We start from the raw sequence: 26,625 nt of genomic DNA, 5'->3' as shown, positions 1-26,625 counted from the left end.
CAGAAATTTCTTTCCCATGAGAATATCCTTGCCCCGGCCTGCAAGTCAAGGGCCCTAGAAATTGGCTTGCAATGCCTAGAAAACAATTGTACCGACTCTGCTAGCATCTGGGTAATGCGATATATTTTCGGGGACAGCAGAGGGAGTGCTTTCTGTTAATGAGCTATGGATATACAGGCAGGGCTTTCTGCGGAATAATTTTGTAACAGGGATAATTGAGCAGTTAATCAAGAATAGCAAACAAGGGCTCCATGGAAGCCCAGTTTACAGAGAGGACAAAATTGCCCTATTTTTCATGTGGCTATCTCAGTATTATGGTTGATTTTCTTTATCACCCGCTGACAGTCTTACTTGGAGAATGGTTATTAGTCTGGAATTTCTACAGTTAATCTGGTACTTTAGAAGAAGCATTATCACAGGCTCCTGTATGAATCCCATGCCTCTGTAATGGACAGGAGACTTTCGGCAGCTGGCAAGGTGTTATCTGCAAACCTCCATCCTTTTTCCCAGTGAACTAGCTGATGGGGGTCTCCTGGCCAGCACGTCTTGCAGTTTGCAGCCCCCACTGTCCTTCTGTTCTTCCTTGTGCCTGAGAGCAGCAGTGGCAGGGGCATCAGGGCTTGTTCTTCCTCTCCCTGATCTCCCTCTCTGCCCACATCGCTCCCCTACCTGATCTTGCTGCACCATGAGATTGTGGGAACTCACGTGTGAAAGCTTTGTATTAACAAGGAAAGCAACAAGGGAAAGGATTAGGCTGATGAAAGGCATCTGGTTTTGCTGTGTGAAGGCACAGCTCAGGCACGTACTGCCCTTGCAGGTGGGGGGGATCAGCCCTTCCTCTACCAACTTTTTACCAGTCCTCAGGGGCATGAGACCCATTGCCAGTTTTTATGTATTCATCCTATAGCAACGTGTATTGCTAATAAACCCCGGCTGAGAAACAAGGAGCTCTTGTACAGGCTATTATCTCCATTTCTGTTGGAAGCAGAGCTTTGTTGCTCCGCTAACCAGCCCAGCAGCTGAGCGAACACAACATAATGTTCATGAATTATTACAGGCAACGTCCGCGTCCTCCCCAGTGCTGTGTGGCAGGGTCATCTGATCTTCACTATTCTGGTCTACCCAGGAAATCTCTTTCAGTGTCTCTTTTTGCCTGGCATTTTCACTTTACATCCAGTGTGGTGGTGACACATCAGCTATTCGACCATAATTCAGTATATAAAAACAGCCATAACTAGGAACATTGCTTTCTGCATGGCCTTGAGTGCTGAAGCAAAACTCACCTGACCTGAATGTGTTGTTCCCCCCCCCCAACAAAACAGACTGCAGGTTTTTTGGCCAAGATTTTTGTGAGCATTTTGCAATCCTGGCTCATTGGAAAATGTTTTTAGATGCACAACCCCATGAATGCTTGTGCTGCTGCCAGATTTCAGCAGTGATGGGACAAGCAGGCCCCAGGCTCCCACAGTCACACGGAGAACATCGTGGGGCTCGAGCGGAGGGTCCCCACGCTGCAGGGGGAGGTCAGAGGTGGCTCCTGCTGGCTTTGGCTCATGAACTCCTCTTGGTAATACAGATTTGTCTCCTCACAGTACTTTTCTAATTCTCTGTCCGCTCTGGGTTTAAAGATCTTGAAAATACTTCTTTTAAGGGTGCTTTTGTGTCGGTCGGTAAATCTCATTTTTAGAATTTTCTCAAACAGAGATTTCATTTGTAACATGGTAGCTGCTGTGAAAACAGAGGAAGCTATAAGTCCTCACCCTAGAAAACTGTCAGTCTAAAAATTTTAATTTTGAAGCCCCATAATATTCGGTCCTGCTTCTTTGTGGCTATGCAAACATTTTTCCTCGCAGCTCCTATATCCTCCTTCCAGATATCAGAAGCAACTGGTGGGGCTCAAGCATCTTTGACCACATGATGTCCCCCAGGCTGGGTACATATTGCCGTGTCCCTGTGGTGACGGACCCAGCACGCCTGTGACCACACGCAGCTTTCTCCATCAGTGTCTGACAAGAAGAAGGAATGGTAGCTAACACACTAGGCAATGCAAGCGTGTGTCTGCATTTTTTATACCCTGATGCAGATAATATTGATTGGTCCATTAATGTAAATGTCTCGCTTGTTGTATTTTCTTGCTTATTAATCAAAATAATGCAAAACGAGGGGAAAGTAATTTTTAGGAGAAAAATGAAATATAATCAGCAGTGATTGAATACAGCCTGCCTGGAATTCAACGGTGCTGTCTGCTACCCACCCAGACATGAGGGTACCCACAAGAACTGGAAAGAGTTGAAACGCTTTATTTTGACATGTTGTATACACAATGTTTGGATTTCTCCTTTCCAAACAATGTTTTGAGAGAAGGTTTGCCTAAATCTGTTTGTTTGGTTTAAAACAAAATGCAGCCAAATGTTTTGTTTGCATTTACTGACACATTTCAGTCAACTGCAAATGGCTTTTTGGACATTCAGGTTTTTGTTTTGTCTGGAAAAGAAAATGAAAGGAAACAACTTTAATTTATTGGTAACTTGAACTTCCTCCACCCCCAGGTGGGGAGATCTTCCTGCGTCCAGCAGTGGATGCAAAACACGGAGATATATACGTTATGCCTGTGATGCAAATACTCCCACTGTACCAATTCACAGGTTAGAAATTAAGCTGGTGCTTAAGTGCCTTGATGGATTGAGGCTTTAGCAATAACAAATAACGCTAAATAGCAAAAATGATCAATTGAAGAATTCTCAATGAATCAAAATACCAGCACCCTACGTTGGGAAGACCATAAAATGTAAAATCCCCTTCTTTGGTTTCTCTCCCACATGGTAACCACTGCTCTGTGCTTGTTTTTTCCCTCTACTTTCTTGGTAAAACTGAAGAGAAGGAATCTACTTGAGCCATAATTTCTGATCCTGTTTCTTTTTATTTCACAAGCAGTAGGAAGAGCTCAGGTATCTATGTATGTTCCATGCACAGAATTAAAAATAATAATAATTGGAATGTCTGGAGAAAAAAAAAAAAATCTCTTTAATTGATTCTAGTTACCTCAGACGTGGAAGTACCCATTTGTTTTCTGATACAGATGACAGATTTTGCTACATGGCCTGATATAAGAATGTAATGCACATAGTAAAGGTGACTAACCCCTCAGAATGTCTCTACTGATGCCAAGTGGCCCATATGCTGTCATAAATACTTCTTTTGCAATGCTGAACATGTGAACCCATTTTGGGCAGAAGCTCACATTAGGCTCATTTGTTACCTGCTGTGCTGGTCTGTGCATCTGCAGTGCAGCATCTCTGCACTGAGCTTTGGACTACATCTTGTGTGCTCTCCGATATTCAAAATTGTCCTGGGCGTACAGATCTTTTTCTGTGTGCATCCTGGAACATTTTGCCACAAAGGTAAAAATTGCTCTTAAAATGAGTGGAATTTGGAGGAGATATGGTTGTTGGCAACTGTCATTCGGCTTCATATATATTATATATTAGGCTATATTATATATATATGTATATGTATATATATATATATAATCAAGAGAAGTTCCTGAAAATTGATATTTGTAGCAAAGGTATCACTCCTTGTACCAGAAGAAAAAGAAACTGACAGATTATTCTACAGTCTTATGAATAAACTTTAAATCTAAGGAGAATAACAGGTGGGATGCACTACTGAAGTTTTTCAGTATTGGTACAAACTTTCATGTTCACTCATATTTTTCTTGGAAGTCTGTCTTTGTCCAAAAGCAACGTTTCAGGCCTAGGACTACTGAAGACCATCTTTAAACTTGCTTTGTGATTTTGAGCAATACATCATGAAAGCAGTGATGTTCAGATGATACATTGCACTAATACATCACAAGAACACTATCGCTCCCATGATATATTAGTATAATACACTATCAGAACACTATCACTGATGTATTACTCAAAACCATGGTTTTTTAACCCTCAAGAAACATCCTTATATCTAGGCTGAAAACACTGAAAGCTGTGGGCAATGATAAGAGTAAGCAAAATTGGTTTCTCTAGGGTAAATTAAGAAAAAAAATGGCATTCAGAATATTTCACTAACTGAAACATCCTTGTGATTTCATTTTATTCACTGAGCAAATGCTTATATGGATCAAAGCTAATATGATGTAGGTGTATTTGATTTTTTTTACAATTAGTATAAGAAAATCTTTTTTTACTTTTAATTTTCATTATAGACTTGAGACATGCTTTAAGCATGTTTTACCAAGGTGCATGAATTTCAACTGATTTCCATCTCGTCAAATTGAATCAGGTGCAAGCTATCTAAATCCTGTGCATTTTGTGTATATACATGTGATCAAAGAATGTTTGCAGTTTTGTAGCTGAGCTCACTGCGGAAAAGCAGATAGATGAGTGTTTGATTGAGTTCTCAGGCATTCTTTTAAAAAATCCTAGTAGATTTTGAGGCATAAGAATCTTGAATTGTCCTTCTTATATGGCACAAAGAGACTGCCATAATCTCTTAACATAAAAAAAAAAATAGTGATAGTAATAATAGAATATCAAAAGGACATATCAGAATGACTTTCTTCTTATTTTTGTTCCTTTTCCCCTTATTTCATCAGCATTTGTGACAAAATACATTGCCCCTCACTTTCCAAGCCATGGTTACTTGTATGTGTGGAGAATCCAGACAATCCAGAAAAGAAAGGCATGGACAATCCAGAAAAGAAAGGCATGATCTTGGTAATCACTGCTATTATTTATATTTATATATGCTCTTATTTCCAGCATGTCCACGTCCATGTCCTTCCAAGGAGGGCGGGAGACTTCAGCAGGAATGATGATGTCTACCAGGAGGTAAGGGCTGCACTCCATTTCTTGTTCAGAGTTGTTTTCACAGTTAGAAAATCACCTTGATGATATAGGACCTGCCTTGAGTGGAATTATTTAATAATATCTCTGCATCTTTATTGGTTGTAAAAAGCCTGTGATAAGCACCAAGCCCTGTACTGAGATTTCCTTGTAAGCTCTGAGTCAAGCTGTGGTCACACAGGGTCTCAGTGGAGGATGCAGTCAATGTTTTTGGTACTTCAGTTTGTCACCGCACACAGCGTGAGGTGGCATCTCTACCAATGGCTGTGCTCTCTTAATCTGTGGGTGCTGGGGGAAAGGGCAAGCGAGGGATAATCACTCACCAAACCACACGGTTAACCTGCCAGGCAGGGAGCTGCCAACCCGGGGTGGCAAACCTCTCCTTCCCAGCAGGGGAAAGCACAGGAGGCTCAGTACAACTTCATCATAAATTGCCTTCTGGCTTGCTTTCTGCAGAACTCTGCTCAGGCTCTGGACAAATGGCTTCGTAGCCCCAAAGATAAAAATTAAAGAGCAACTATATAGATGCAGTATATGTACGTGTGCAGATTATACTGCAGAGCTGGGGACATAAGCTGTTCCAATGTGACAGAATTACTGGCTCTTGTTTCAATGAGCAATTGTATTGGCATTAACAAAAAGTTTTCCCCAGCTTGACAGCTGTCACAATGAGTTAACAAAAAAAATCTCACTATTGTTAGATTTACGGATTGTTCTTAGTGGGCTTGGTAGGATCCTTTATCTCAAATATGACATCTCCTTTTCTTTCTGAAAGTAATTAATATAAACTTGTTCAGCGCTACTGCAATACTATCTGCTTGAAGAAAAATTCATGGCATTGTATGCTTTTGTATTTTTTCTTTTGTGATATATACGTGATGACAACTCCCCACTCTCAAAAAATGATAGCATATTTTAAAGTTTTCTAATGACTTAGTTCAAAAGTTGTGAACATGAGAAGTAGAGACTGAGAACTTGTCTAACAAGGATATAACCTTATAATGAGACCACTGAGCAAGGACATCAAATGTAAATACATGACGGCCATCTTATATACTGCTGTACTTAAAAGCAGTAAAGTGAGGCAACTTGGAAGTTAACATTTTTCCTCCTCAAATGTGTTAAGTGGTTTTCAAAGCTGTACCAACCCACAAACTCTGTTTCCATTTTTGTCATATTTACAATGCCATTTACTTTTTTTTTTTTTTTAGCACGCTTATTTCTCCCTTGTTATATGTAAACACAAAAAGGCAAAACTCTGTTAATGAAATAGACTTTACTTTTAGTGTAAAATGCAAAAGGCATAACAAATTGGTGAAAATTATTTTTATCTTGTCATTTTCAGTTATAGCAATTGTAGGTGTTGCTTATAGCAGACATAGAAAACAAAAATATTTAGACACTGATGTGATAATGTATCTTTTAGTGGAAGAACATGCAGCCTCAGAATCTAAACAGTCACTCTTGAATACCAAAGAGCAAACATACGTCTTTATACAGACTGTAGCTTACCAAAGATTTCACTGTACAATTAAGTTGCCGGGGAAAAAAATATATGACATCTGATGTTATAAAAATTTGATGCCACATTCTAGCACTTGCTGGACTGTGGGGCGGAGGGGCTTAAGCAGCATGCTATCAGGAGGAAAGCGGATAAATCTATACTAAAAAAAAAATGGGGGGGGGGGGGGGGAGGACGACTGTTGAAAATTTACAGCTGATTTGAGAAATTATTTGGAGCTTATTTCGGTATAGCAAAAATCTTTTGATACCATGCATCTTTGTGTTGTACCAACAAGAATTATCCCTCTGTTGAGAAGATTTTTTAAAAGATTTAGGAAGATCTGTAGATCATGGTGAAGCAACAGTCTGAAAATCTACAGTACTATTAGGTGAGGTGTAGGTGCTGGAGAGAGCTACAAATCCATTGTCCATGAATTTTGTGCTTAAGGCAATCCATAACCTGTTTATAAGAGACGCTTTATTTCCATATAGTTGAGTGATAGGCAGAGTTGTACTTAAGTCAGCAGGCCTCCTTCCAGTATCATCCTAATAGCCTTTTCCTTGTAGTGTGTGAAACAGACTGATCAGCCTCCCTGAAACAATTTTTGTAATTGTAAAGCACAGCCAGGCTAAATTTTGCATATTGTGGTGCCTGACTTAATAACTGCAGGTAAAAACTGTACAGCTACTGTGTATAATTTTTGCAGACTCTGGGTCTTATCCCTGATTCAACACATATATCTCAAAATCCTACCTATCTGTAAATGCTGTTGAGCTCTCCAAACTCCACAGTTGTCATCTGTATATGCTCAGCAGATTGTTGACAAATCCCATTGCACAGTGTTTGACAGGAAGGAGAATGCCCAGATGTTGAGACATCAGTCCTCTTAGGAGACTTCTAGAGATGAGACAGCTAGAAAGTATTCGCAGCCTCTTCCTGTGTGCTTTTTTTTCTCCCATTTGATTTGGGACTGACCACCCTTCTGATTGAAAAGACAGAAAAAAACTAGCAGGTTGATCTGTGCTTAGTAGTCTGTTCACTGGGCTCTGGTATCTTCAGGCTTTTGGCTATGAAGCTCTGAGATAGCCTCATCTACAGCTGCTTTTAAGTGAAAAGGGTATTCTTAAAGGTAAGGTATATCTTTAGCACCTGGTTTTTAATAAGGCTGCTGATGGACACTAATACCAGCTAGTTTCTGGATATATTTTTAGAACTTCAATACTGGAACATTAATTGTAAAAGAAATGAAAGAGGGGCCGACACCTATTCCACAGCACCTTCTCTGAGACAATTCTTGGAATATGTCATTTAACCTTTTAGCTTTCTTTACCTCAGTGCATATGAAAAAAGTCACTGGATGATTTTTCTGATACAGAGAGAGAAATTAATAGTGATATGAAGATATAATTTATTTGCATCTTTGCAGGGGTATTTATTGGGAGGTTGTCTCCCATGGAGTGTTAGCTATCCACCCTCAGGGCTCACCACAGTGAAAAGCTAAAGGCATGGTTTTTCAGTTCTTACATTTTCCTGCAATTATTTGAAGCCTAATCCTGCAAGTATGCACAAGTCAGAGTTAAATTGGTCTTACAGGTTTTTTATAGGATCAGGTTCTTCATATTTTAGTCTTGCTGGATCACTTTTCTCATCTACATCTTGAGTAATTCTTATTTATTGATTCACTTTATTTCTTGGACAACAAAACTATAGCAGCTAAATATTAGGAAATATACCTCTTATTTCTCTCTTTTCTGTTTGGTTTGAAATAGATTATTTTTTGGAAGTTATTAATCAAGGAATTTAAAGGTCTTGCCATCAAACAGTTATGCGTGTTGAAGTAAATGATTTTTTCCCTATTGTAAGGGCATGTCAAAGTAACTGGTAAGTGTGGTGTTAATGAATGTCTTTACTACAGGACAGCACCTGTGTTGCAGTCAGCACAAGCGCTGCAGAGTTTTTGGAGGTCATCCTGTCCAAGGCATTCAGGAACATTATCCTGAAATGTCTCAGCAGTTTCGTACACTCAGCCATCTGCGGGCAGTCCTCATTCAGTGTGTGTTTGAAAAAGTCCATAGCACAGCCTGTCCCGGGTCTCCACTGAGTGGCTGGCCATTACCGCAATATAAATAACATTTATCATCCTTTAGGTTGGCAGGTAATAGCCGTACTGGGCCAGAGAGCGCGGGGCTTTCTTAGAAAGGAAGACTGAATCAAAAGTCTGTAATGCCGCTGTTATAGTACTGACCTCAGTAAGTGAATTTGGAGGCTGACATACTTGGAGGGGTGAGGGCGGCCCGACTTGTCAATGAAATCAGGAGCACCCCTCTCTTTCAGTACTGCGTTTTGTGGTGCCAAGCCTCATTTCTCCCCATATCCTGTGTTTCAGCTAGTGGTTGCAGCCTGCTGTAATGGATATAGTTACAGCAGTGATGTGCATTTTGTCCAGGGCAAAGACTGCCATCTTCACACCAGCTTTGCTTTCATGCCCACCTGAGCTCCTCACCTATTTTCAATTCCCAACCTAGGCTGGAGAGCATTAAAAATACTTTAGAGAGGGAAAGTGTGAATAAAAGAGGCTGACCTAAATTCTTGTGTCTCCATCCCCTCACTGCCTGCCGGACCTGCCTCATGGACCTCTTGTAATGAGCCTGGGTGAAACTTCCTAATGTGAATTCTTCAGTAACTTAGAGATTTTGTAAAATGCAGAAGCCAGCAAAAGACCTCAGTTCATGCTGTCCTCCTTCCCCTCTAGCATTCAGGCACACAGTAAGAGAATCACTTAGGGAAAGATATTTTGACTTAGTGATCTCATTCAGCACATTATGTTAAATCATTTCAGCAAGAATACCTATTAGTAATCGTTTCCAATTCCAGGGAGGATGGAGGAGGCATTTTGGCACGTGACTCAAGAGCCTGCTGGGCTGCTTTTTCACGTTGACAAAACTGGGGAACAGCGGTGAATTTAGAAGTTTAGTCAAACAAGCCTGAAGTTTAATTCTCCATGAGTGGCTTTGACTGTGACATGCCTTCACCCTGACCTGCAGACAGCGTCTTGCGTACTGCCGGGCACAGAGCCTGGTGGAGGGCTTGCAACGTGCACAGCTGCACTAAGCTGTTTGGGCTGCTTCCTCCTTAAAGATAAGGTATATAATGAAAAGATAAATAAGCCTTAATCCAGGTCCTGCTAGACAAAATGGAAAGATGCCCAACAGCTTCTGTGAGCATTGGATTGAACTGTTCATGAAAATTAATAGCATGCAGAGCTAATAGGCTGTTCCTTGGCCTCAGAATTATATTGCAACTTCTGGGAACATATTGTAGCCTGCTGGTAGATCAGTCTGCTGCGTCTGAACTCCCTTGGGGCCATGCTCTGCTTCCTTTGAACCCTGCATGGGTAAACCCATGGAAAGGGAAGGAAGCAACACAGAATCTAAATTGGATTTATAAAAGAAAAATAAAACAACAACAAAAAAATGTTTTCCCCAGGTACAAGTCTATTTCCCTATCTTCTTCTGATGCAGCAGCAAATAAATTCTTCCTAGTAGGCTGTGGATTTTATCCTGGTCCTGCCAACGTTGTTTTTTCTGACTGATGGAGCATTAGACGAGGTTTCTGGTAGCCAAGGAGCATAAGCATTTCCCAGTTGTTTCGTGTGTCTTGTGATATTATAGCGACTCCAGCCGGGCAAGTCAGACTAACTGTACATGAATATTTCCAGCTGTGAGTATTGCAGTAGAAGCTTGAACTGAGCAAATAATTATGTTTTGGACTTTTGGCAAATAAACTGACAAAAAGTCATGACAAAAAGTCATTTTGAGTTGACCTGAAACATTTTTTTTCTAATAAATGAATTTATTTTCGAGTTAAACAAGATGATTTGTTTTGTGAACCATGATATTGTATATGATTAAAATTTGAAATCCCCTGGAAACTGCTGGTACTCCCTGCATGCACCCAAGCTACGTAAGGCAAAAATGACAAATCTACCAGCAGGATGTAGCAAGAATACTGGGAGACATCCTACTGTCATGTATATCTCCCTAGATGGAAACCCCACTGTTTGTGGTATTTTCTACCTCTTCCAGCCCTGCAAAGCATTTCTTAATGTGATATCTGAAATCTCTGAGATCTTCTTGTAAACTGTGTACATTGCTGCACTCATCTTAAGATAGGAAGATATCATAATCAGATCTGATTAAGAACCACTTCATTCCCTGATATCTTCCTTTGGATCTAGAGAAATGGGATCAGCCCAGGTATAAGAACAAAGCAGAAGTGGTTTGAAGAGTTCCCATTAAGGGCAGCCATTCCTCATGATCATACCCATGCACTTTACACCTAGACTTTGTCTGGAAGGTAATGTACATTTGGCATTATACATATCTTTGTGTAGTCTCATTGCCCTCCAGCCCAGCTGTCTCTCTGCATTCCATCACTGCTCTTGCTGGTTCTTACCCTCTCCTGCCTCAAGGTTCCTACAATCATTTTCCTCATAGGTAAAAAATACCAGCTTCCAGAAATCACTAACATTTAGTCTAAAATATAGCACAGACAAATTATTGTGATGTCAAAAGGGCTCTTGGCTCCTACTGTAGGATATTTACTGTGTTTAGCTCATGAAACATTTGCTCTTTTGTGTCCTTCTTTGGCAAGTGACTTAGTGACAAAGAGGGTCCAACCAAAGACAAGTTGTTGATAAGGGAATTAAAGTGAGCATGGTCTCCCAGGCCCATTTGCTCTGTCAGCGCTTGGACTTGCTTAGCTGCTCAGGTGCTTCTTGTGTATTCCCAGTCCCTGAGGTAAAACTGTCTCTAGACCTCTGCTTATCCTCTGATGCACAATGTAAGCTGAATTCTTGCTGGTGGGGAGAACATGCCCCATTAGTATCCTAGACACTCGTCTTTTTGGAATTGATGAGATGGAAAGTAAACAGAACTATCAGGGAGTTGGTGGTTTCCAAAAAGAGATTTTTCTTCTCTGAACTGAAATGTTGCCATAAATTTAAAATGAAATACTCCCTTACATTCTGTTTAAGGATTGAGGTATGAGAGCAGCTAGTTGGTAAGCCCCAAACCTAATCACAAAGAAATGCAGGGCGCTGTACACCAGATTACCTCTGCAGTTTGTTCTGCCAAGAGGAAAATTTGGAGAGTCTTTTCCCAGTCATAGAATCACAGAATCATAGAATGGTTTGGGCTAGATGCGACCTTAAAATCATCAGAACACCTTCCAGTGGTAGGACTGGCTCTGTTATGGCCAGTAGCTCACAGGGATCCAGCCGTCTGACCCCCATGCAGATACATAAAGCTGTTATAATTTTAGGTTGTGACCCTCCACAGAAACGACCTGTTTGGACCCTGTAGCTGGGGGCAGTTTCTTTGTCTGCTCCCTTGCAAACGCAGATCACTGTTTTGAAAGATCGTCTTTGTCTAGTGGAGGTTCAAGCACCAAGTACCTGGGAAGTGACCAACCCATAGGAGATGCCATCTGAGGTGGTTGTTGCCAGCAGTGTCATTGGCTTGCCCAGCACTGAATCAGCAGATTCAGTGATATGTATGTGATGCTATCCCTCACTTTCTAAATGCGACTTTTCTAAATGAAGGTGGAGGTATATTAATGGAGCCAAATGTTCTTCCTTGGCTGGGAAGTAAATAAAAGTCTGATGGGATGGGTTTACCAATATCTGCAAGGTCAAGTTAATTTATCTTATGAGTCAAAAGAGTGAAAAACATATAGATATGAGAAATAAGCTTTCCAGATACGTGTTTGTGTTCTATTTTCATTTGTTTTGTGGGAAAAAAAAAAAAAAAAAAAAAAAAAAAATAAAAGGGCATGCTTTCTTTTTCCTTTATGTATTTGCTCACTGTTTCCCTTTTTTTTTTTTTTTTTTTCCTTCTGGGGGAATAAAGGTGTAGAAGGATCTGAACTGAAAGGGAACTAGAAAATACTGCCAACAATCCGAAAATAACAGAGAATTGAATGTTTTTTGTTTCCTAAACCAAAATGAGATGCTGACAGTGTGAGTTGAAACAAAATTCCCCAAACCTCTTATTTAGGCACTTTTAGATTATTAAAAATATATATATATTAAAATGAAAGTGAAATTTATGAAGTCTGAAGAAAAATACTCTTTTTAATAAGCAACTATTCATACACTTGCTTGTATGTACATATGTTTATATATGTATGTATATATATACACGCACATGGACTTGTTTTTGTAGATGTGGAAAGAGCAGAGGGCTCAGAAATACATGCAGTATTTGTTTTGGTCCCTTCTAACACTTCTGGGCCTTTTCTTTTGCACCAAAATGTATGGGATTTCAACAGCTAAATTGTCTAAGCAAGATCTGATTGTGTCATGCCTTTGTTCAGTATTTCTGCTACAATAATCATCAGTGAAACAGTTAACAGCATTGAAATATAAACTGCCATCCTTGAGGCTCCAAAGTTAACACCTTTCTGTTACCAGCACACTGTGGTTTCACAGTTAACACCTCACCTCTTTTTGTAGAAGACAACACTTTACATTACAGCTTGTGGTCTGGCAAAAATGCTACAGAGTTTATCGTAGGCAAATCTCAGTTTAAGGCATTTAAAACACTAGTTAAAAAAATCATTGCCAAAGATAGCTCAGGCTGTGTTCTATACCTTTATTGCCATATGTTAAGAAAGGCTTAAAATGCATAAAAGGCAGAGGTACAAAATTATCTTGGGCAAAATATTGCAGGAATATGGCTTGCTTTTCTAGAAACATTTGCTCAAAATTATTTTCTGCTCTTTTAGGCCCTGATAATGCAAGTATGTGGGGCAGTTGCTGGGATGGCAAGGGCTCAGGTCTCCTTTGGACAGACCTAGCGATGGATTAGGCCATTGAAATGGGAGGAAGAAGGCTGATGGCAAAAGGAGTACAGAGTGAGAGTGGATGTTAGGTTTTGTTGTGATGCTTTTGCCGTGAGGGAAGTCTAAAGAGATTGCAGAGCTGTTTCCATACTGAGAAAGAAAATGTTCATTTCAGTTTCAGAAAGGAGATTTTAACAAATCATTGCACTAGAGTGAAAATTTAGTTTGACAGAGTGTCAGGATAATTATATACAATTTGGTTTTGTTTAAATATATTAAGCACTATTGTTTCTTTTCCATATTATGGATTGACTTGAGTGCTAGATTTTGCAGTGGTTTTTCTTAATTGCTTTAATCCTTGTCCTTAAGAAAAAGAATATTTTAAATTTGCACTAGTTAAGTACACTGCTAATGAGCAAAAGGCTTTACCAATCTTTGGCAGACCAAAAAATAAAAAATAAAAAAGTGAAAGAGGAAGGGAGAGAGAGAGAGAGAGAGAGAGAGAGAGAGAGAGAGAGAGAGAAGCTAATCACCAAACCATTCTGTTAATGCTTATTTTAATCATCCTGCCTGCCCTTCCTGGCAGACAGAGCCATTAAGGCTGCAGAGGCAGGAGGTGAGCTATCACCATCAAATGGCACTGATGTTGAGAATTGGGCCCAGGAGTACAATTTGACATGTCAGTTTGTATAGACATAACGCTTCATTGTTGTGCACAGACACAACTGGCTTTTTAAAAGTCTATTTCCCTCCTGATGATGTGAGAATCTGCTCCCCTCTCTCCTACTGTTCTCCAGCCCTCAAATTTATTAAACGGTGTTTATAACCCTGTACCCAGGTTGCATGGCACTGCAGGGGCAGGTGGCGTTCATCAGTGCCAAGAGCAAAGTTGGTGGGTCCTTCTCACACCAGTGACCACACTTCCCTGCTCTGAACCCCAAGATAGCCTCCAGGGTGGGAGTGAAGGGCTTCAACTCCCCACTGGGGTGATGGCTCATTGCGGGGAGCTTTTGAATGCCCGTATTACTGCAAAATCTTCAGAGCTGCTCATTCTGTCTGGAATGAAGTGTGTTTAAAACATACAGGATGTTCAAAAGAAGAGAAGAACTAGCAGTGTTTCCTTGGGGTCAAAAAGGAAACATCTCCAAAATTTAATTAATTAAAGGAAGTATATGATTTGTTTTCAAAAACAGATTTGTTGTTCTTTGCCTTGTGTAGGAAACTTTTACCTTTGACTACCACCTTGTGTGCTAATTACTTTGTTTGGATGAAAATGCCTCTCCATGTTGCAGGGAGCCATTGAATATGTTTCCAGGAGCGCAGTGCAGCATTGTTCCCAAATTTCAGCTTTTGCACTCTGCAAAATGGAGGAAGTGTTTATTGGTGCCCACATCAAGTAACTGCATTTATTGCTGCAAGAAAAAGCAAGGTTCAAACTCCCACTTGGCTGAGTTGCAACCTAATTACAGCCATCCAAGCACAGGTATTCCAACAAGGAGGGAAAGCAGGGAAATAAGGCAGCCTTTGTCTCACATTCCCTGGAGGGTTGCAGCAATGTGCAACTGGACTATCTAATAACCACTTCCTGCATTTAATTGCCAAAGTCGGTCACAAGTTTGCAGTGAACATACAGGCAAATCCTTCCAAACGTTTGTATCCCCATTTTTACCAATGCAAATTACTTCTGTCTATTGGTAACTTGCTTCTAAGGACTGCAATCTCTGTGGAAGAGGGAGGGTATTGCAATAAATAGTTCTTAACGGAAGGTCTATTTTTAGATACTTTTTTCTTGAAGGATCACTTTTTGCTTTCTTTTTGTAAGAAGAAAATCTATTCTTGGTCATTACATTAGCGTCTTTGAAGTGGCAAATGCACACAACTGCCAGATCACATACAGCATGGGAGTTATGCAGGGTTTTCTTCAGCTGACTGTGAGTGACTGTGAGCAGTAATTGAGATTAGCTTCCCAAGATAAGGGACTTTGCTCTCCCTCTGTTTTTTTTTTTTTTTTTTTTTCTTTTCAGAAAAATAGTTGCACTTAATGCACTTATGAGTAGAGTCTAAGTGCTAACATACTTTCTTCCCATACCCCTGCCATTTCTGTGGCAATCTTATTGAAGAAATAACAATACATAAAGGTGCATAAACACTTAAGGTCTTAGGTGTCTGCTTCCACTGGCACTTTCAAATTTTCCATTTGAAGATAATTTCATTTCACACTTTTACATCTGAAGTACCTGTTTTTGAAGACCTCAGAGTATTTTTACACGTTAATTAAATTTCCTACCAGCTCTGTGAGTGCATTAAGTAGTAGCACTTAAAGGTGTGATGCAAAGAGGTAAGGGGAGATTATGAAGTTAGAGTGAGTGAGATCTGCTACTGAGTGCAGATACATTCATAGCTCTCTGAACAAAAAGGAGAGAGGTGGATCGATCACCTCTCTACAGCTGCATGGAATGATCCAGGGCACGAGGATCATGCTTCCTTGTTGGAGCTGTGACCCTAAGAAGTCAATAAATATACTGGGATATGTTCTGCAGCTTTGAGCAACATTGAAAACTTAGATGTTTCTCAAGACCTTCGCTTCAGTGTTTTTCTGGAGAATAATATTGTTTGTATTTAAAAAGTCAGATTGCCACTTGGGAATACTCTTGCTTAATTCTTCCAAAGTCTGTAAGCAATAGGAATTGCAATTCTCCAAAGGTGGACACCTCAAGTATTTTAATAACAGGTGATATGTTCACTCACCTGCAGATAGCAGTGTTTTATTTGGTCTAGGGGGTCTCTCTCTGCCCGTGTTTTTTTTTTTTTTTTTTTTTTTTTTTTTTTTTTTTTTTTTTACTCCAGAAAGGTGCATCCAGGAAATTCTTTGCTGTAAGTGCATTCTCAGGTAGAGTTTACAAAAAAAAAAAAAAAAAAAAAGAAAGAAAAAAAAGAAAAAAGGACAAGCAAGATAGCTAGGGCCCTCTCTGTCATTGACTTTCAACAAGAGTCAGAGTCTAAATGCTTTAAAGACTTCTGAAAAGCCAGCCCTTTATCCTTGTGTATTAGGCTGCATTGAGCAGTATTGACAGTCAGTAGGCTGTTATTGGCATGTGGTAGTCTCTTTGTATTGTTTGCACAAGGGCATGAAGCAGAACTGCCCTCTGCTGCATGCGAGCAGGGGAGCTTTGGATTGATGCGTCAGCACTTTGTGTTTCTGGGTTGCTTTCATGAACATGTGTAGAAGGGAAACAGCAGTAGAACAAGGGCAGTTCCCAGGTTAGGTAGCATGCTCCATTGATTAGCATCCTTTACTCCGCTGTTAAGTGCAGTAAACAATGAAGCTGAGAACAATCTGGTGTTTTTCCAACACTTTCAGCAACCTCTTGTCATTTTAAGCTCCTGATATTTCTTCTCTGGTACTACCTGGTGATCCCTTTTACTCGTTTATTACTGTTGCTTCTTCTCAAGAAATAAATTTGCTGAGAGTAAAGAAAGTTGCTCATTAGGGCAATGTAATTAAAGGAAAAGTAGACATCATGCCAAGTTCTGCTTTCTCTACAAAGCGCCACCTTGGAGATTGCCTGAAACTCAATTACTCGTTGCTCTGCTTATTAAGGAGAACAATGTGCTGAAATGATCCCTACTCCTAATAACCTTGTTTTCTACGTGTGAATCATGTTAATACTTTTTTCACCAGTGCCCTAATCACCACGTATAAAATGGATCTCTTTCTAGAGGGAGAATGGGGAAGGTGGGCCGCATGGTGGGTGTTCTCTAAATTAACACTCTCCATGGAGAGTTTCTTGTTTCCTGCTGGTCCGCAGTCATTTTGTTTGTTGTTGGTTTCTTTTAATTACACAGAACAGCATTTATTAGCAAATTGCATCTTGATAACTAGTTTTCCTCTGGTGAAATGAAAATGTTCATCCTCTGCATTGTTCCCCTCCTCTGGGGGAAGGAGTGTGTGGTATTTTCCATGTCTCAGGCTCTCCCATCTTAGTCCACAGTTTCACCAAGAAAAATGACTTCTGGAGCAGAAAGCTGGCATGAACACATGGTAAATAATCTTGTCCCATGAACAACGCTAGTGCCAACTCTTCTCCCCAGGTTGCAATGCTGATCTTTTCCCACTGTCCTCCTAATACAGTATCTTCAGGTTGCACGAGCAGCCTGTTCCTACAGTCCCAGGAAACCTGTGCGTCCCTGTATCAGGCCTGAGTTACAGGGACCTGTAAATAACAATCTTTTGTCAAGGGCTTTGGAAGACTCCTAAAAGACCTCAAGGAAACTTGATGTACTCCCATTCAGCTGACCACATCCGTACTCTCCTTAGTTCTGTGCTGAAGTCTAGCCCTCTATAAATACACAAGTAAGGATATTCCAGCAGAAGTGAAGGACAGAAGTGTTAACAATGGCAGCATGCGGGCCATAGCTGCCATGGGAATCTGGGGAAATTACATGAGGGTCACACTCCACGGGGCCCATCATCTGAGTACCAGTAAGTTTCCCTGAAATTCTCTAGTATGCCACAAGCAATCATAAAATAATTGAACGTAAACCTAAATTTTCATCAGAATTGTGCATAGAAGTGGCTGAATGTTGAAAATATCCAAGGGATAGAAATGGTCATTTGTTCATACGAAAAAGAAAGATGAGCTTGACTGAGAAAACTTTGCTCCCAGTGTGGAAAAGAATTGGAGAAATATAAGGTTCTTCAGACTTTGGTGCACACATGCTCATATGAAGAGGAGGCTATTCCTAGTACCATCAATGTATACCAGGCAAACTACCAATTGTATGTTGCAAGAATACTCTGTTCCTGAAAAATGCTTTGTATTTTCATTGTAGAAGGAAATGCAGGACTGTATAGTTAACCATTACTTCTCCCTCTTTCATCTCAGAATATTTCAATCCTTTCATGTAGAGCACAAGGGAACATGATTGAAAAGGAAAGTCCTACACTTTGATGTTTATTTGTTGCATTATCCACTTTTCATGGCTCTATTATTCCAGAATCCTATTGAGCTATTCATAGAGCAGAAATCTGCACTGCTGTCAGTAGGGAATTTCTGCCTCTAAATCACGTAATTTGGCCCCTGATACTTAACTTGGGGCCAGATTATCAGAAGTGTTGAGTACCAGCTTTCCAAAGATTTAGCACCTCCCACTGAGGACAGATTTTTCAAGACTGCTGAGCACAGAGCAGTTCCTGTTGTGACCCTTTAAGGACAGATATGCAAAAGAACTCAGCAGTTCCCTTTCACCAAGGAGCTGAGCCCTTTCCAAAATCTGTCCAGCTTTATTTAGTGCCATGCCAGAAGATGAGGGCTTTTGAAAATACAGCTCTTCGTAAACTCTCTGATGTGGAAAATGCTAAGCTACAAACTCCGGAAGGGCTTGAAAAAGCATTTGAGAAGAGGCAAACCTCCATGTTTCAAGACAAGCCAATTTTTACTGACTGATGGAGAGACTGGGAGAAAATGTTGGATCTGAACAGGTTTTTCCTGTAACTGCCCACTAGGAGGTTTTCTGCACATTCCCCTGCAGCAGCTGCCAGACAGGATGCTGGAGCAGAGCACTGCTGTGCTGAGGCAGCGTGGCAATTCCTGTGTTCCCAAAAATGCATTCACTTAAGTGAGATGTGATTTGCAAGCAAAGTAATGCAAAGCAGCCATTACCCTTCCACCATCCTTCTGGGAAAAAAATAAAAATAAAATAATAATAATAAAGATTTCTTTACACTTTATAAAAATTAGGGGCTTTTTGTTTTGTTTTGTTTTTTTTTTTTTTTGAAATTTTAAGACCAAGGTTCTCATTGCATGCACTGCACTGCCTCCTTATCCAGAAAGGCATCCTAAAGTGGGTAGGGAAGAATAATCTGTGCAGAGCAGTCTCTGTAACCTGGGAAGTTTATGATTTAATATATGAGTGTTAGTTCTTGACCGGGATGTTGTTGCAGGCAGGTGGCTATGGAGAATACGATTAGGAGAGGTATACGAGTATTTAAAAATGCAGGACTTGAGGCTTTAACCCTAGGCAGTGCATTATCTCCATGGAAAGTTAAACTTTTTTATTTTAGCAAATTAAAACTTTTTGTCTTTCTGGAAGTCTGCTGGAAGGTGGGGTGTTCACTCCTGTGTAGGAGAAGGCAAAGGAACATGAAAGTCCCAGCAGCAAGTTGGGAATCTGGCACAGCCCAATTCAAAACATTTGGTTTTGATTTGTGAAGCTGCACAAAATACCTAAAGAGCCTCGGAACATCTTGTCTTCAGTCCTCGGAGATCCCCTGCAAAATGAAGATGAGCATTTCCATTGGTTATCCAGTCTCATTAGCATTTGGTTGCACTTCAGTGTAAGTAGTTTTTAAAACACTGAAATCGATGAAAAAGAAATAAAGCAAAGGGGGAGGAACGGGCTTGGCAGAGGCCTTTATCATTGTTACAGGACTGTGCAGCTTCTGTGATTATCCCTTGCCTTGTTCAGCAGTGTATAATTTAATGATTGCATCCAGGGCATGCTATTAACTTTCTTTTCTACTTCTGCGACCCCAAAGCTCATTCATTCTTTTTACTACTTCCCACTTGATGCATGTGTATGTGTAGGGGGAGGGTAGTGGCTAAAGAAGTGTTATAGATTTCATATCTTTGCTTCATCTGCCACATTATAGCAAATGACAGTTGATTAGGTCTTTCTATAGATCATTACCAATTGTTTTCTACCTTGCAGATACCGCTATTACGACAAATCTATCATATCCTGGAGATCCTATGCAGCTTGTTATTTCTGCGTGATTTATTACACTCACAGTAGAAATGTTGTTAGTGAACATTGGGGAAGCAGTGAATATATTGAGAAATATCAATGTATCCTCATGTTCTGGCTTGCAGTGACAGTCAGTGATCCATCTCACTGACACTTACCTTGTTAACATTTTGATCAGATGGCAAATTTGTCATTTTTCATGGTAACAAGTATAAGTTTGTACAAGAATTGCAGAAACATGGGGAAGATAAAGGGTCCCTCTCTTAGTTTTTCCCAGTGTGATGTAATCAGTAATCTTTCTAGAAAATGAAATAATTACTTTGTGAAAAAGCTTATCCACTGGAAAATGTGCCAGTGTTAGAAAGCTTAGATTTCTCTTCATTTGAAGGATTGAATGAGTTCTCTTTGCAGCCATTACTGACACTTTGATTAACACACCAAACCAACATGAAATGATAATATAGAACAAAAAGGTTTACAGGCAGATTTTCTCTCCTTGATTGTAGTGGGGAACACAAAAGATCTTGCAAATAAAAGTGAAGGCATTATCTCTGGGAAAAAACAGAGTACAAAATACTGCAAACATGATGTTGCAAATTTCTTGCAATCCTCACTCGCAGCTCAGCTGTCGACTTTGCAGCTCACCCGTTCCAAAGCCTGGCCATGAAAACTGCTCAAAGCAAGAGTGGACTACACAGGGGGCAGTTGTAGCTCCTAAAGTAATAGAGCTGTCCCTATGACACAACATCAGCCTTGGCAGAGGATGCATGTCCAAGCTTAGAGTCAGCAACAAACCAAGGTAAAAATAAGAGAAAAAGCCCTTCTTCTAGGACCTACATGAATTCAGTAGCTGGACGTTACTTTCATTCAGTTTTTCTCTTTCAATTTCATCCACTGAAAAGGTCTTGACTGCACAATTTCAAATATTAGTATGCACAGATGACAAATACCAAATGTAACCTTTCAATCAAAAGAAAGGAGAAAACAGGGCCAAACAAGCCATGCAGCACCCAGTTCTTCATTTTAATCTGGTAGATTAAAAAAATACGGGCTATATATGGCAGAGGAGTAGATCTTGAGAGTACTTGGACTAGAGTTTTATTGAAATGATAGAGCTTTTCATTCTCATTGTCACCTCAATGACCAGGAAAATCTGATCCTCAGCTGGGTTTTATCGTGTTGCTGTTTTTCTAATGTTCTTTATAATGCACTGTCAGAATATAAATGTTTTGAACGTATTATTGGAAAGGCTCAGATTGTATTCATAGAACGCACACAGAAACTGAACACTGCTTCAGTTGTGTCACTTTGGTCATAACAGTACAGCTTTGAATTGTTAATTCTCTTAATGTTATGCATAGCAATGCAATAGTTCAGGCACCAGAGAACTCGAGCAGTGAGTCTTAATGCTCTGCAGCAATTTGAGAAAGCACAATGTCATCTACTATAAGGTCTAATTGTTATGATTAATATTTAGCATAGGGGAGTCTATATGGAAGGGCACAAGTTACATCTGCTTGCTGAATTGAATGAGTTACTGATTTTCATTTCCTTTTATTTTTAGCATCCTGTTCAATGGCCAGAAATATATGAGTACATGTTTGCTATAACAATATCTCTGGGGCTAAAGGCTCTGCCTTTCAAAAAGTCACTTGAGATGCCTGGTCCAGGGGAGCAGGTGGGCAGCAGCACATTTGCTGCTCATTGAAGTGTGAGCTGAGGATCTCTAACCTGGGGGGATGTTTTAGGTGCATCAAAGGTGCAGCTGCACCAGAACACTGAGACCAGGCAGACGTAGGAATCAGGCTGACGAAGTGACAGGAGTGAACTGCAGCAGGTGACAAGAGGTGGCTGTCATTCCTGAAACCAATTGCAGTGCGACATCTCACTGATGGATTGGGGCCTGACCGCACAATCTTTCTTTTTAATAGTCACACCATAAATAAAACTGCATGATAATTCTGGTCACTTAAAAATGCTTCTTCTGACCGAAAACAAAGGGACAATTAAAACAGAGAAAAATAGTTCATTTGCAGGAAAGAGCAAAGGAAGGAAGTTGGGCAAAATATTTTGCAGGAAAAAAAGGTAATAGTGAAACAGGTGCAATGAGAAAAGACAGTGAAGTAAGTTTAAGAGAGCTGGTTGACAAGATATTGCTGCAATTTATCTTTGAGATCTCAGAGAGCTGACAGATTTCTCTAGGTCTTGGTGACATTCATATAAAAAAAGTTCCCTAAATCACCAGCTGAAATTTTGGACAATGGTTTCTGATAAAGGGACATCGAAAAGCTTCACCTTCTGAAATTGGTGACTCATTACCATTATCTTCATCAAACAGCTGAGATCTTTCCTTTAGGAAGAGAGATGAAAAATTATCTTCTGAATGTACCATATTGCTTCTGATTCCAGAGAGGAGAAGGGAATTAATGTTGAGGATGGTGTTGTAGTAATTAGTTTCAGATGCAATGGGCTGAGAGTAAATCCCAACAAGCAGCAAGCAGGGGATTCACCAGCAGAGCAGCTGGAGGGCGGTACATTTTTTTAGAATATGCAATCAGTGTTGTTCATCAGTGCTTTGCTCCTTAATAATTAGAGCAAGATGAAAAAGAAGAAAAAAAAAGAGAGAGAGAGAGAGAAAAGATAATTGCTTGGATCTCATTTATGGCTGTATCAGGAGTTAATGTTAAACTCTGAAGGTGGTTAACACTTTTGGCTGAAATAGCAGATGGGGGTGGTTAGTGCCTGATTGTGAGAATGCAGACCACCAGCTTCTGTTCGGTGCAGTGGGAGCTGAGGACATCTGTCCTCATGTAGGCTCCGTGGAGTCCAGTCCCATTCCTATTTAAACCAGTGTGAAGATACATTAAGCTTGATTAGCATTAAACTGGGCTCTTGAATTAAAAATTCTGCAGCAAGTACTCGTGACATAGCTGAAACCTCTCTTCACTCTTCATCTGAGTGATGCCACTGTTCCTCTTGGGCCGTTGGCAACTCTTTTGCTGTCATTGATACGGAGGGATTTTCTAGGCCTGTCTGCTGACTCTCTTATGCACCCTGTTTTATCAGACAGGGGGTTTACTAATTCTTGGCAGGAGTTTGTTATCAGACTGTGTGCTATGTGCTGGCAAATTGCAACCTCTGTCTCTTCTAGGAGTTTTGTTCAGTCATTTACATTTTACATATTTCTTCAAAAGAATCTAACTTTTAACACAGATCATTTTGTTTGAGTGTTTAAGGAATGAATAAACGTATTTGTCCACAAATTTCCATGAAGGAAGGCTTTCAGGTAATTAAAGGCTTAGATGACAAAATTTCATTACTGTTGCAGTTCATTTAGCTGCCATAAAATGAAACAAAACAAAACAAACAGAAAAACAAACAAACAGGAGAAAAAAAAAAAAAAAAAAAAAGCACACATCTTGAAAGAAAGAGTCATTTAGTGAATGACTGTGGGTAACTTCTTCCTACTGGGCTGGATAACCTGGCAACAAACTGCAGAGAGGGCTTGATCCTGCGATGATCAAAAGTAGCAGTTATATTGACTAGCAGTTTTGATATTTAAAAAGCTAGGTAGGTACCCAGATTGACACCAAAAGCTTTTTGTCCTCACAGGGCTGGTCTTGAGACTGTTTGGAGCAGGTCCTCCATCTCTACAATCCATCTCAGTTAGCAGAGATTAAAATCTCAGAGATTTCAACCAGTAAGGAGGCTCCTTGCTAACATCTGTGCATCTACAGAGAATTTTCCTTAGGTTGAAGACGGTTCTAAAAATCTGGCTGAATGCCTCTCAGTTCCTTGGGTCAGACCCATTTCTGTAGTGCTGGTGATCCTCCTCACCCTCCTGCCCTGGGGTTGTGTACAAGACACAGGAGGAGCGAGCTGGGGGCACTTGGCAGGTACCCACGCTGGCTTTATTAAGGCAGCACAGGTCAAAAGAGCCAAGATGCAGTTCCTTGACTTTAGCTCTCAGGCACAGTTTGCTGAGGTCCCTGGCTGGCAGGGCTTCTTCTCTGCTCAGGGTATTTGGTGTCTATTTCATAGTAAAGGCTGGTTTTATCTAATTGTGAGTATGCTAGAAATGATATTACCTCCCTTTTAATTTATTTGTTGTACAAATAATTGAAAAATAATGCTTATTTCAGTACAAACTTGTAAGCTGCTAGATTTCTGTGATTCCTTGTCCACCACACATCCTCAGCCTTATTCTTAGATACCTGACAAGGAAGTAATATCATGTGTGAAAGAAGTGCATCTTGCCGACAGTAAGGTAAACCATCATCAAAAATTGTTGGTGTGCTTTTATTTTTTCTCTGGCATCCAACATCAGCAGGGAGATTTTAATCTGAAGCAGAAAAAGCCTGAGCAGGGTGTTTGAAAACCAGGCTGTTGCACAGGTGAGTGAGAAGAACACTGAACTCAAACAAGGTTATAGATAAATATTGAGTTTTCTTCATTGCAAGCTTGACAATGCACTTACAGCAGTTCACTGGCCTTTGGTAATGGATATTTGGTAATGTCCTGTATCTATAATAGCCACGACTTTATTTTTTAATGGATTTGAGGTTACTGTGGCTGAGAAGTCCATGCATTGACTTCTTGCTGGTAGTGCTTAATATTTCTATGAAACTTTGCTGTGTTTCTTCATTTCTTTTTTTTTTTTTCTAGAAAAATTACAGCCTCAGCACTGCTGAAATTAGGATGTAATGCATTTTTTGTCCAAACATTTTCTGGTCCTAAAAAAACCTTCCCATGGGAAAGGTGGACTTACTTTATTGTGGGCATGAGATATATAGCTTGGCCAGGATTCACAATGAAACAAAAATGCCTTTGCAGAAATACTGTGGGTTTTATGAGTGCTTTTTTGCTTTTGTGGCGGGATGGCAATTCAGTGTAGAGCGAGCTGAATGGTTGCCCGTATCTGTGTGGTATTATTTGTCTGCAAATGCCAGATTGTCTTGTCAGGAAATCAAACCCACACAATACACTTTCATTGCCAAGAATTATGTAAAGTTCTTTTTGTTTTATTAATTTTTATTTTCAGAAAAGGAGTTCTACTACTGTCTTTGCTTTGCCAGGATCGCATGCTTCCGCTTCTGTTCTGGCAGGACCAACCTAACTCTGTTTTGCCAAGGATAATGTATGTCTCTTCTGCCAGAAATCTGACAGCATTTCTTTCTTGAGGAGTCATTATCTATGGGTTTTTATTTTTTTTTTACAACAGGTGGGAAATGATGGTGAATCTCAGGTGCCCAGACCACAGGTTGTGTCTGGATGTGCTGCAGAGAACCTGCAAGTCACACACCTTTTCATATAAAACTTTGGCTTGGTTCGGATAGCAATTCAGCTATGTGTTTGCTTGGTGTGGAAACACATGAATTAGTCCCATCAGAAACTGAATGATTTGACTTGTTTGAGACGGTGTTTGTTCCACTAAGAATTTTATTAGAGATTTGGTGTTCATTTCTTTGGTGTCTTTCCTCTTTAGGGTTAGCATTCTAACATACTCCAAAGATAAGTACATCTTCTTTGCCACCAATTTTCAAAATATTCACATTTCAAAATATAGCATTTCATTTTAAAACCCGGTGCTGGCTTTGCATAGCAGAGCGTGTTGAGTTTAAAAAGTACGTAGTGTGTGTAATGGAAGATAAGGGGTTAAGGGAGAGTTGTTTGCTCTTGCTGTCATTACTGGGATGTGTGCCTGCACAACAAATGAATACCCCCCAGTTGGAAAGATTGCAAATAGACTGGACTGGAGACATGGAAAGAAAAGATAAATTGATGGGAGCATTTTGTCAGGATGATGGACTCAAAAATACAGCGGGTACTTGCTGTCCTTCAACATATATGGCTGTGAAATGCAGCCTGGGCTCTCCCAGCTGAGGGGCACGAGTGCCACTTGGCACTGGGCTCCCCCCTTGCTTGGGGTGGCTGCCTTCCTGGGCCAGCCCTACCGAAGGAATGTGATTTGCTATGAAAAATGTGTTGATCAGGCTTGACTTTGTGCCACCAGGCAGATTAGCAAATTGCTTCGTCTGCCTCCCGTTGCTTTATCCCAGCCAGCAACATCTAAGCCTTGATGATTTTGCAGGTCTTCATTAAAAATAGCTGTTTCTGTATCTGATTACTGAGCCCCATCTGGGGGGAAACGATCCTTTCATCTGTGTATTATGAGGCCATATCTGAGCACTTTGATTCCATAACATAGTAAAACCAGACAAACTTGCTGTTCAATTGCTTTTCCAGCTCATCTCCAAGTTCTCTCTGAGCCCTGTCCCTGTCCCCAGCACATAACGGCTGGGGTTAGGGCATTTTTTGTTTTTAATTGCTCTTTTACTGCTAAATGCAATTTTCGTAATTGGTTACATAACTCCAGGGTTTTATTTTAGATTAATCTAACTTTGCAATCATTCTGCATATGTCGCTCTTAACATTTGCCTATTATTTGGATTAATTTCACTAATTTATCACCACTGTTTAGATATGCATTGTCTTTATAACACTTGCAAGTGAATTAAAGCACACTTGTTGGGCTAAAGGCAAAGTTTGCTTCAATAAATCAAGCAACTTTCTTTTCCTTCTCGGTTACTAGATATTTATGAAGGATTTTTCTAGTGCACTCTGTTAGTCTGCTTTAAAAAATGGAAAATATACTGGTAAATAAATTCAAATTATTTTAAAGTA

General features: G+C 40.1%; 1 protein-coding gene across 2 annotated transcripts in view; it reads left to right on the top strand.

Moving 5' to 3' along the window:
• Positions 1–26,625, top strand: part of FHIT (fragile histidine triad diadenosine triphosphatase) — a 561,152-nt gene that overhangs the window by 464,885 nt on the left and 69,642 nt on the right. For both annotated transcript variants that reach the window (XM_035337741.1, XM_035337739.1), the window contains exon 6: positions 4,764–4,832. In XM_035337741.1, coding sequence (XP_035193632.1) covers positions 4,764–4,832 — 69 coding nt within the window. The remainder of the gene's footprint in view (positions 1–4,763; positions 4,833–26,625) is intronic.

This window comes from Oxyura jamaicensis, chromosome 12, assembly GCF_011077185.1.
Source record: "Oxyura jamaicensis isolate SHBP4307 breed ruddy duck chromosome 12, BPBGC_Ojam_1.0, whole genome shotgun sequence".
NCBI lineage: Eukaryota > Metazoa > Chordata > Aves > Anseriformes > Anatidae > Oxyura > Oxyura jamaicensis.
The sequence above is the reverse complement of the archived record's forward strand: the minus strand, read 5'-3'. Positions and strand labels throughout refer to the sequence as shown.